Below are 12,021 nucleotides of genomic sequence, written 5' to 3'. Positions count from 1 at the left end.
CTTGTAATTGTGTAATGAAACAGAAATGGCCGCTGGTTTATTTTTGCTCAAACCGACATGCATATGGCCCAGTGGAAACAAAAAGTACATCTGTATATGTGGAGTAGAATACATTGGAGGGAAAATTAAAATGGTGTATCAATTTCTCCAGATAGGTTTAACATGATTCAGAGCATAGGTGAATTGATTTTATGTTTTACATTCTGCCGCTTAGGTATTTGATAAAAACATTCCACAATCTATATTTATCAACACCTCAAAAAGCCACGTCTTACTTAAAAATCTCACAAATTTCATTATCAATGTGTAGTAAGAGATTTCCATGTAAACAACCTAGATATATTTTCCTTTTAGATATGATGCTTTTGCATGAAATGACTTAAACTTGTAACTACGCAATATGTACCGATTTACAGGTTTAATTGGGTCGATGGAGTAAATATAGTCGTGGCGAGGTCATTTCTATTTATAGATAGTGGACAGGTTTGTGCTTTGGTAGGGAAATCCCCGTTTTGCAGCCAAGAGCACTTTTCATTGGTCAAAATAACACACGTGATCATGGGACTTTCCCGAAATGCCATTTTTCCATGGTAGGTGTTTCGAAAGAAGATGGGAAATGTGTGACGAATTGTATTCTGGATGATTTCAAGGGCGTTGGAAAAACAACAACATGTTGTGAATGTGTAAATATGGACATGTAGTGTATCATGATTGAGACTAGAGTTCAAGGATTGAGTAAAATGTCTGGAAAACGGAATAAATCGGGTCAGAAATCGCCTGGGCATGTTGTCGCCAGCGCGGACAATTTGGCCGAGAAGGAACGAGCGGATCGTATCGCCGCCGCCGAGGCTATGTCTTGTCTATCTTCGGTTATTCTTCTGTCTTCCGATTTGGAAAAGGAGACAAACGTCACTTTGCCTCCTAAGGTTTCACAGAGAGGTCAGAAACGGACTCGAAATTCTCAGAAATCCGCTCCAGGGAATAAAACTACTACTGAATCAAAACGGGGGAAGTCCCGTAGCGGGAGAGGCCGAGGGGCACGCTCCGCCAATCACGGACGTGGCGCTAGTACAGTTAGACCCGAGGGGAATTCCCGGGATGTTGACAACGTGGTTGATGGGGTAACAAATAATACACACGAAGATTCTCGTGTTGGAGGAAGGCTAGTCCCTAAGGTAAAGGCCGATAATAACCTTGATAAAAGTGCATACGAACGGACAGTTTCTCAATCACAAGGGCCTGTCATGGTCTCTGCGCCTCCTAGGTCACGTCAAGGAGGTGTAGTTACCCCACCCTCTAACTCAAACCAAGTTACCAGCATACCTAATGCACTTCACTTTGCTATTCTATCCAAATTGACCGCTTCTGGCCAAGATCATAAACAGACACCTGGTGAACACTTGGTGTTAAAACTTCCACTTGTGATAAACAATGACAGTACAGAGGTGAAGTCTGTGGCCAGCCCACCTGCTGTGGTTAGTCCAGCAGCCAGTACTGATAGTGTTGAGTTCACACAGTCAACAGTGGAAAAACTTCTACAACCTCCAAGCATTAATAAATTTGACTCCTTAGAATCAGCGCTTCCTCTGAAAAAACGGAAATTACTAAGTTATACAAATAGTACCACAAATACCAATGAGGAGAGTGTTACCATGGTTACCAGTCAAGTCACCAAGCATGAACAACCAGATGATGTTGTTGACCTTACAACAGTCAAAGCTGAACCAGAAGATAACCAACAGCAGCATGAAATCGGTAAAATCAAGCTGTATCTATATTGTATAGTATGCTTATCCCACAGCAAGCTTTGTGTATGTAAGACGGAGACAGATAATGTATTTATCAGACAATATAAGCTCTGTTAATATGCCACTCACATACAAAACAGTTCAGTAGATATTAATATAATCTAATATGCTATTATATTTTGCTGTAATAAGTTATATAAAGTTATATGTTATTCTCAAGACAGTGGTAGGATGTTTTACTTGGTGAATCAAAAAGAAAAACTTTTGTGTCAATTTTGTGTTAATTTTAAGAAAATCTATCAGACATGAGTGAGGTCTGGATAATACAGTAATTGGATCAAGAAGAATGTCTGTAACAAATTAACTCCATTGTCTTGTAGCATGCTAATTTCTGGTAAACAACAAGATGTTGAAACTCTAACAGGCAGTTTATGGCAGAATATTTGTTTATATATAGAACTGTTCGTTTGAAATATAATTCTGATTAAAATGCAGATCCTAATGATCTCTCTGTTACTCTCCGTATTAGGATCTGTCAAGATTCCATTAGGGATGAACTTATTGTGGGACTAATATAATGTAAGATATTCTAAAGAAACCGCTAAATATCTTCATTACATCATCACATGTTCAAAGATGATTATTAAGATTTGTAACTAATTCTCTTCTTTATGATAAGTGTACATGTATCACGTTGTAAAATACTTCTTTGATTATTGATTGTTTTCCTCTGCTTTTTGGTTTTATTTTGTGTCGTTTTTTTTTTTCATTTTTGTTAAGTTGTATAGATTTTCATTAAATTGAACATTTTGGAAATTAAAAACAAAACAGCTGCAAAATTTGGTCAGCCAGAAATCAATAAAAAAAGAATGTTAACTTTTTCAGCACCCCCAACATCTTCCTCTACTGTCATAGTCCCAGTCAATGTGACCCCAGTGACCTCTGCGACCTTGAACCCTGTGAGTGTTGACCCCCGAACAAGCCTCATGCTCCTGACCGAAATGCAGATGGCCCTTCAGCAGGATGAGGATGGGGACTTGTAAGTACACTTAACTGTAACAGAATAATAGTTTGGGTATATTCAGATGTGGCAAAACAAGAGAGTTTTTTATTAAGTGTTGTTGTACTCAGACATCAGCACAGAGTAAGTTCTTCTTCCATAGCAGTTGAGGACACCATTGAAATGTGATTGAATCACCGGCTAACACTTCCTCAATACCTGAGCTTTCACAAGTATTCTGTACTCCAACAATGTTAGAGGTTTTATGTGGCGAGTTATTTATGACAGGCGGTCGCAGATGACACAATGATGTCAGAAAATAAAGCGGCCGACCAGCAGTCTCTTATGTTATAGGAATACAGTATACTGACACTGACTTGTGTTATAGTACAGTATACTGACGCTGACTTGTGTTATAGTACAGTATACTGACGCTGACTTATGTTATAGTACAGTATACTGACACTGACTTGTGTTATAGTACAGTATACTGACACTGGCTTATGTTATAGTACAGTATACTGACACTGACTTGTGTTATAGTACAGTATACTGACACTGACTTGTGTTATAGTACAGTATACTGACACTGACTTGTGTTATAGTACAGTATACTGACACTGACTTGTGTTATAGTACAGTATACTGACACTGACTTGTGTTATAGTACAGTATACTGACACTGACTTGTGTTATAGTACAGTATACTGACACTGACTTGTGTTATAGTACAGTATACTGACACTGACTTGTGTTATAGTACAGTATACTGACACTGACTTATGTTATAGTACAGTATACTGACACTGACTTATGTTATAGTACAGTATACTGACACTGACTTATGTTATAGGTGTACAGTATACTGACACTGACATATGTTATAGTACAGTATACTGACACTGACTTGTGTTATAGTACAGTATACTGACACTGACTTGTGTTATAGTACAGTATACTGACACTGACTTGTGTTATAGTACAGTATACTGACACTGACTTGTGTTATAGTACAGTATACTGACACTGACTTGTGTTATAGTACAGTATACTGACACACAATTTTACTTTAGAATATGCATTTTACTTAAGGTTTAGTAGCAAAATTTGGGATTAGATTTCAATCATGGTTGTGAAGGAGAACCCATTTTTTAATCTTTAGAACAAAGGATGGTAATTAAAATGATGGTATATATATGGGTGAGATATGGTGGTTTTTTTCTCTCCAATAAGAAAGATCATGTTATTTATATTGACTTGAGTGCCATTTTTCTGTTTGATAAAATCATGCATCTTCACAAAAACACTGATATATTGAATATAGAATCATTAATGATAAATTTTTATCATAAGAAGGCATGAGAAGGTTAGAGAATTGAAAACAAAACTGACAAGAGCTGAGTGAGGTTGATGGAAACATGACATTGCTGTCAAAATGATGTTAAAAAACAACATTAATCTCTGGTTTCCCAAAAAAATAAACACTAGTTGAAATGTCAGTTTCGGAATCGCTAACACCTATGTGACACTGATTTGAGATTTTAAGATGTTGGGATAATTATTCTAAAATATTTAACATTGCAGACCTCTACATATTGCTGTAGCTCAGGAGAATATTGTAATGGTCCAAAAATTTGTCCATCTTATGTCCATCTCGGGGAAGAGTGTGGATAAATACAATAAAGCGCAACAGGTAAGATTGGTCAGAAATTTGTTCATCTATCCATCTTCTGTCCATCTCTTGCAATAGCAAGAGTATGAATTAATTCATTGAGCTAAAGGTGCTGTCAGGGAAATCTGTCAAAGCCACAGTTCAGTGGCTAACAATCTCTTTGGTATGGGCCAGGCCAGAGAAGTTGTATTTATATAAGAGTAAATTGATAATTTTTATGACCATTGTGTACTTTTTAGATTAGTGTATTGACCTTTATGTACTTGTTTGACCTATGTGTGCTGTCTTGACCTTTGTGTAATGTTGTGACCAGGTTTGATGTAAGACATTTTGGCTTGTTTTGTAGACACCTCTACATTTGGCTGTTGAGCTGAATTTTGTTGATGCTGTCAAAACTCTGTTGCTGGCACGAGCAAACCCTAACCTTGTCAACAAACGAGGGGAGAATGCCGTCCATCTGGCAGTCAAAGTCCGGTCATCTGACTGTCTTGACTTCATGATACAACACTCGCAGAATAAAATTGACCTAGATACTAGAAACTTTGAAGGTACAGTATTATACAATAAAATATTGTTCCTCAAGTATTTTCTAGGAAATTTGGTAACTTTGTCATTATTGATCTGGTAAAACATTTTATCTGTTAAAACCTTGTTACACTGCCACATTTTATCTGTTAAAACCTTGTTACACTGCCACATTTTATCTGGAAAGGCCTTGCTATATTGCCACATTTTATCTGTTAAAAACTTGTTACACTGCCACATTTTATCTGTTAAAACCTTGTTACACTGCCACATTTTATCTGTTAAAACCTTGTTACATCTGGAAAGGCCTTGCTATATTGCCACATTTTATCTGTTAAAACCTTGTTACACTGTCAAGTTTTATCTGTTAAAATCTTGTTACACTGCCACATTTTATCTGGAAAAACCTTACATTGCCACAATGCCACAAAACCAACACCATGACTTCTAGTGTAGATGTACAATGTTCCTGTGTTTTTCAATACACTCTCTCGGGGGGGGGGGGGGGGGGGGGGGGGGTATAACCAACGCTGTGACTTCTAGTGTAGATGAACAATGTTCCTGTATTTTTCAATACACTCTCTCGGGTGGGGGTATAACTAACGCTGTGACTTCTAGTGTAGATGTACAATGTTCCTGTATTTTTCAATACAGATACATAATAAAAGAATTGTTTAGAGGAAAAAATACTTCAAATGAATAACAGCCAGGTGTAAGACTTTAGCATTTCGGAATTTTCTTACTCCGAGAATCTCTGAAATCTTCCCATAGGAAAAAGCTTATATATTTGTAGAAGAACTGGTTTGGAATATTCCTTACATGCAGACTATGTTGCTGACAAAGTTATTCAAGATGAACAGTTGTGATATAGAAATAGGAAGTAAAATATACCTAAATAAATTTGTTGCAGGGTTAGCTCCCCTACATACAGCTGTTGAGAAAAATAATCTGGAGATTGTTGATATGTTACTCCGAGCAGGTGCTGACATCAACATTTTGGTAAGTGTTGACAGGCGTGGTTGGAAGATTGTCTTGTCTCACAAACTATCATATTGATTTTAAGGGATATTAAACCAGTTTCCCAAGTTCACATGGTTGAAAAAAGTGAAATCTTTAATTTCCATAAAATTTTGAATAACCAAAATGTTTAGCCCAAAGGTCATGATATTTGGTCAGTAGCAAGCAGTGATGAAGGTATCTAAATAATATCTGTCATCAACAGGTTCAAAATTCTTTTAAAGTTCATGCCTAAGTATAATTTAACTAAGATTCCCCAGTTTAAGGATAGAGTCTGTTATTTTTACATTTTCTTTCTCATTTATAGTGAGACAGTTAAGGTAGTCTAAGTTTTAAGTAGACACAATGATGAAATACTGTTCAAAGGGAACACAGAATGATATAACGAAAGTTAACAATGAAAGGTATATATTTTTGCTACAACTACCTACTATTTTTCTTTTCTGTTTTTCTGTAGGATGGTAAAAGTGGCAAGACACCATTGTTTTATGCAGTAGAACACAACTTACTGCCAATGATTGAGTTCCTTCTGTCACATGGTGCCAATGTAGATCTTGCAAACTATGCTGGTATCACCGTTGTCATGGCAGCCCAGGCACGAGGTCATCAAGAGGCTGCGACCTTACTGCTGAAGGGAATGGACTCCCAGGCCTATCATGAGATGAAGGAGAGTACTCCAACCAAAAAGGTGGGTTCAAAGGTCAACAGTACATTAGAATGATTTGTGAGAAGAGAATAAAGTATTGTTTTATTGTTTCGTGTCGTATTCCATTGTATTTGAAATTTTCAGAAAACAACTTTTGTTTTGCCTTCATTTGAAAAAATATTTCTTGTTCATTTTTGAAAAACAAATAATGAACTAAATATCCATTTTTTAAGACAAGCCGATTAGAAAGGTCAGATGATTACGTAATCCTTCATCTATATTGGAAATATTCTGAACGTAATTCCTGACTTGTTTGTTTTGTACCAACTGACTTCGATTATTGTCACAAGTTTTTATTTTTCATTCATTTTCAGATTCCTATTCCGAGAATTCCAAGTAAATCCCACCTTATCGTTAACAGTGAAAATTTAAGTACATCCTGTCAGAAAAACTACAAGATGTCCACTCAGAACTCAGACTCCAATTCTGGTGACTCTTTGTTGAAATCGTACCAAGGAGTGATTGCCCAACATCTAACAGAGGGACCTCTTTCTCTGCCTACTGATATTAAGAAGGAGAGAAACAGTGACAATAGACAATCGGAATATCGATTGATCAATTTGGTACAACCATCAAATTTGCTCAATGGGCGTGATCAGCCAGAGAATTTGATTTCGCAGTCTCAGACTCACCAAGAAGTGACAATGTCTGATATTCCGCGACAAGTTTCTCCTGCCACAGTGTCGACAAGTGGTCCTAGACGAGGTTATGAATCAAAGAGTTCTACCTCTCCCCTTCATCGTAAGGCTAATAGTAATGTGAAGCAAATCTCATCCCTAGAGGACATACAATCTTCACAATCTTCCAAGCCATTAAAAGGTCATCACCGAACCCTTCAAAACCAAGCCTTGACCCTAACAAGTCATCACCAATCCCTACAAAACCAAGCTGTGACCCTTACAAGTCAAACCCAAATTTCTCAGAGCCCAGCTCTTTCCCATGAAAGTCAAGTCCACCTACACAAAAGCCAAGCCCTGCCTACGACAAGTCGGGTTCAATCCCCACATGACAAACAAGCATCTTCCATTCAAATTATGAACAGAACCCAGCATCCGCATCACAAATCTCCTCCGGACTCACAAGATAATCCAGAACCTGTGGATAATAAACAACTTCATGTAGAAAATTTACCTCATAAAGAAAGACTTTCTCATCATCATAAAGATGGCTCCTCCCACACAAGGGACAGTTCCCCAATTCCCAGGGACAATTCTGTCTTTAGAAGCGACAGTTCAGTCTATCCCTTGACTAGCAACAGTCAGTCAAGAGAAACTTCACAACATCTGATGAACAGCTCCCACAACTTGCATAACAGTTCTTCCATTTCTTCAAACAGTATCTCAAAACCTCTGAATAGTTCACCCAGCCTGTCTTTCCATCCGGGCAGTTCGTTTCATCCTAAAGACAACTCCATTCAAACCCGAGTCAATTCTCCACACCAGAGGGATAGCTCACCTTACAGAAGTCACCAACAGAAGAGGATTGTTAAAGTGAATTCCAGTGGAAAAATGCACGTTGAGAGGGCAGGGTCAGGATCAAAAGGTCAAAGTTCAGGGTCATCTAAGGGGTCAATGCCATCTTCCCAAATGTATCACTTGACTAATATTTCTCGGTCAACTAAAGACATTTTAGCTGCAAAACTCCAAGGAATTTACACATCAAAAGCAGGTCAGACCAATCGACCTCTTAACCTGAGCACAGGTATACCAGACAATGTGAATGTGAAAGTGAAGGAGGAAACATAGTGCAAATAAATACATGGATACATTGTATTGCCATGGAAAAACAATTCACTCATCACTGTGTTGTTAGGTCAACCATTGATATTGCCATAACATAGACTAGTATTAAGTCAATTGAATATTGTTTTCCTGAATTCACTTTCTGTTTAGAGGTTATTACAATTCTTTTTTCTACTTTCGTTTTCCTTATAGTTTGTATGAGTTGCTTGAAGTTTGGCTTAACACATGTAGTGACATTTATCAAGAACCTGTCTCTTGTGAAAGAGTTTATTTTGAATGTTATTGGTTGATTTTCACTCAGCACAAGTTTAACCAGAGATACAGTGATTCCAATTTGTGAATAATTTCTTTAATCATGGAAGAAAAAATATGAATAGAATTGCTCTTAAGAATATATAGTAATGGATGTACAGGTATATGTTTTATAAGTTGAAAATGATAATAGAATTATGCAGTTGTTGAAAGATGAATTAGCTGCTATAATGATTGAAGATGAAACTTTCTTATGTTTACAGTGTATATCGTTAATATCATTGTATCCTTAACTGTGTACATGTGTGTGTAAATCATATGTTATGAAAGTTTATACATATATGTAAGAGTAGTGCCAGTGCTTCCTATGGCAATCTGTCATTTAGATGTAAACATGTGTAATGGATTTTTTCACTCATACACTTGCACTTTGAAGAGCTAATGTAATGTATATTGTGGACATGTAAGCATGTTTGTATATGTATTCTGTATATATGTACAAATGTGGTATGAAGGACATTAAGTGACATTTAACACGTGGGCGTATGAAGTACATTAAGTGACATTTAACATCTGTGTACACGTGGGCGTATGAAGTACATTAAGTGACATTTAACACCTGTGTACACGTGGGCGTATGAAGTACATTAAGTGACATTTAACACCTGTGTACACGTGGGCATATGAAGTACATTAAGTGACATTTAACACCTGTGTACACGTGGGCATATGAAGTACATTAAGTGCTATTGTATAATTTTTGTATGATGTGTGTGATTGAAACCAGTATGGGTCATATACGACACAATGCATGTTTGTTTATTTCTGTGTAAGTGATTGAAGTGTACTTCAGTAGACTGGGAGTCGATGTTGTGTACTGTTCTGTTTGTTTGTATATACTGTATGTACATGATGATTTGATTGTTTATGTGAGTTTATGGTGACTACACATAAGTATATAATACATTATGTTGAATGTGTGAGCTTGTTTGTATGTAACATGTTACAGGTGTATGACATAAGGTATTTCTTGAACTTTACAATGTTATAGTGTATATATAGATAGCATTGTCTAGGTTGTGCTCGCAGATTTATTTTGCACCTTTCTTTTTTTGGGCATTTATAAACTCTCTCATCTGATTCTGAAATCTACCTGTGATCGTTGAGAACCGAACCTGATGCAAAGGAAAGATAATTTTAGGCATAATATTTTCTTTTAAATAAGGAAATTTATAAAGAAATATAATTATTTGATATTTTGAGGCACATATCAGATTGCTGAAGTGTTAAACATGTAGTCAGTTCAATTTAAATTGATAAAAGGTGTAATTGGGAGTTTTAATTATTTAAATGGTGGTTTATCAGGTAGTTGTGCTTTGCTGTTTTAATTTCATTATTTAAATGTAATTAATTGAAATAATATTCAATACCAGTATCAAAAGCTGCTTCAGAAAAGTTTGCTCCTAACTTCTTCTGTTATAGAAATGGGGCCACATGTATTTTTCCAGTTCGTCATCCATAGGATATGATCGCATTTACTTCGTTGTTGTTATGTCATTAATGAAATATGATTAATGTCTTTACGACAAAGTTGTTTTATTCATTAAATAATCCTTATTACAGAAATAATTGGCTTGCTAGTTATTAAGTTAATTTGTCTAGGCTTCATGTGAGACAACTTGTCTAGGCTCAACGTGAGATATTTGTCTCGGCTTCATGTGAGACAGTTTGTCTTTACTTCATGTGAGACAACTTGTCTAGGCTTCATGTGAGACAACTTGTCTCGGCTTCATGCAAGACAAATTGTCTTTGCTTCATGTGAGACAAATTGTCCTGACTTCATGTGAGACAGTTTGTCTTGGCTTCATGTGAGACAGTTTGTCTTTACTTCATGTGAGACAAATTGTCTAGGCTTCATGTGAGACAGTTTGTCTTTACTTCATGTGAGACAAATTGTCTTGGCTTCATGTGAGACAGTTTGTCTTTACTTCATGTGAGACAAATTGTCTTGGCTTCATGTGAGACAAATAGTCCTGACTTCATGTGAGACAAATTGTCTCGGTTTCTTGTGAGTCAATTTGTCCTGTCTTCATGTGAGACAGTTTGTCTTGGCTTCATGTGAGACAACTTGTCTTTACTTCATGTGAGACAAATTGTCTTGGCTTCATATGAGACAATTTGTATTTACTTCATGTGAGACAAATTGTCTTGGCTTCATGTGAGACAGTTTGTCTTTACTTCATGTGAGACAAATTGTCTTGGCTTCATGTGAGACAAATAGTCCTGACTTCATGTGAGACAAATTGTCTTGACTTCATGTGAGACATTTTGTCTTGGTACATATTAGACCATTTGTCTTTACTTCATGTGCGACAACTTGTCTGTACTTCATGTGAGACAAATTGTCCTGGCTTCTTTGAGACAATTTGTCTTGATTCATATTAGACCATTTGTCTTTACTTTATGTGCGACAACTTGTCTGTACTTCATGTGAGACAAATTGTCCTGGCTTCTTTGAGACAATTTGTCTCAGTTTCTTGTGAGTCAGTTTGTCCTGTCTTCATGTGAGACAGTTTGTCTTGGCTTCATGTGAGACAGTTTGTCTTGGCTTCATGTGAGACAGTTTGTCTTGGCTTCATGTGAGACAACTTGTCTTGGCTTGGCTTCAAGTGAGACAGTTTGTCTAGGCTTCATGTGAGACAGTTTGTCTTGGCTTCATGTGAGACAAATTGTATGTGAGACAATTTGTATTTACTTCATGTGAGACAACTTGTCTGTACTTCATGTGAGACAGCTTGTCTTGGTTCATAGCAGACCATTTTTAGGTCATCATGCTTCGTCCGTCGTCGTCCGCCATGCGTAAACTTTTCATTCAAACGACTTCTTCTCAAATACTAGAAGGTCTAGGGGGCTAATACTTGGCACAGAGGATACTGGCATGGAGCTCTACCAAGTTTGTTCAAATGAATGACCTTGACCCATTTTAAAGGTCACAGGGGTCAAATATGTTAAAATCTTTAAACAACTTCTTCTCATTAACCAAAAGGCTCAGAGTGTAGATATTGGGCCTGTGACATGCTGGGATGAAGGACTACCAAGTTTGTTCAAATGAATGACCTTGACCCACTTTTAAGGTCACAGGGGTCAAATATGTTAAAATCTTTAAACAACTTCTTCTCAATAACCAAAAGGCTCAGATTGCTGATATTGTGCCTGTGGCATGCTGGGATGAAGGGCTATCAAGTTTGTTTAAATGAATGACCTTGAACAACTTTCAAGGTCACAGGGGTCAAATATGTCAAAATCTTTAAATAACTTCTTCTCAAATACTAGAAGGCCTAGGGGGCTAATACTTTGCC

At 36.9% G+C, this 12,021-nt stretch overlaps 1 protein-coding gene across 1 annotated transcript; it reads left to right on the top strand.

Moving 5' to 3' along the window:
• Window positions 1-625: 625 nt before the first annotated feature.
• On the top strand, window positions 626-10,277 carry LOC132544165 (uncharacterized). The gene is made up of 7 exons (XM_060207741.1): window positions 626-1,755; window positions 2,634-2,787; window positions 4,333-4,441; window positions 4,767-4,968; window positions 5,856-5,944; window positions 6,420-6,650; window positions 6,983-10,277. Exons 1-7 carry the CDS (start codon window positions 708-710, stop codon window positions 8,411-8,413), a joined length of 3,264 nt encoding a protein of 1,087 aa, XP_060063724.1. The 5' UTR covers window positions 626-707; the 3' UTR covers window positions 8,414-10,277.
• The last annotated feature ends 1,744 nt before the right edge of the window (window positions 10,278-12,021 follow it).

The sequence above is a fragment of the Ylistrum balloti genome, unplaced genomic scaffold (genome assembly GCF_031769215.1).
Source record: "Ylistrum balloti isolate Yb309-2 unplaced genomic scaffold, AGI_CSIRO_Ybal_v1 Utg369588, whole genome shotgun sequence".
In the NCBI taxonomy this organism is placed as follows: domain Eukaryota; kingdom Metazoa; phylum Mollusca; class Bivalvia; order Pectinida; family Pectinidae; genus Ylistrum; species Ylistrum balloti.
Note: the sequence above shows the minus strand (reverse complement) of the source record. Positions and strands in the feature narration are given on the sequence as shown.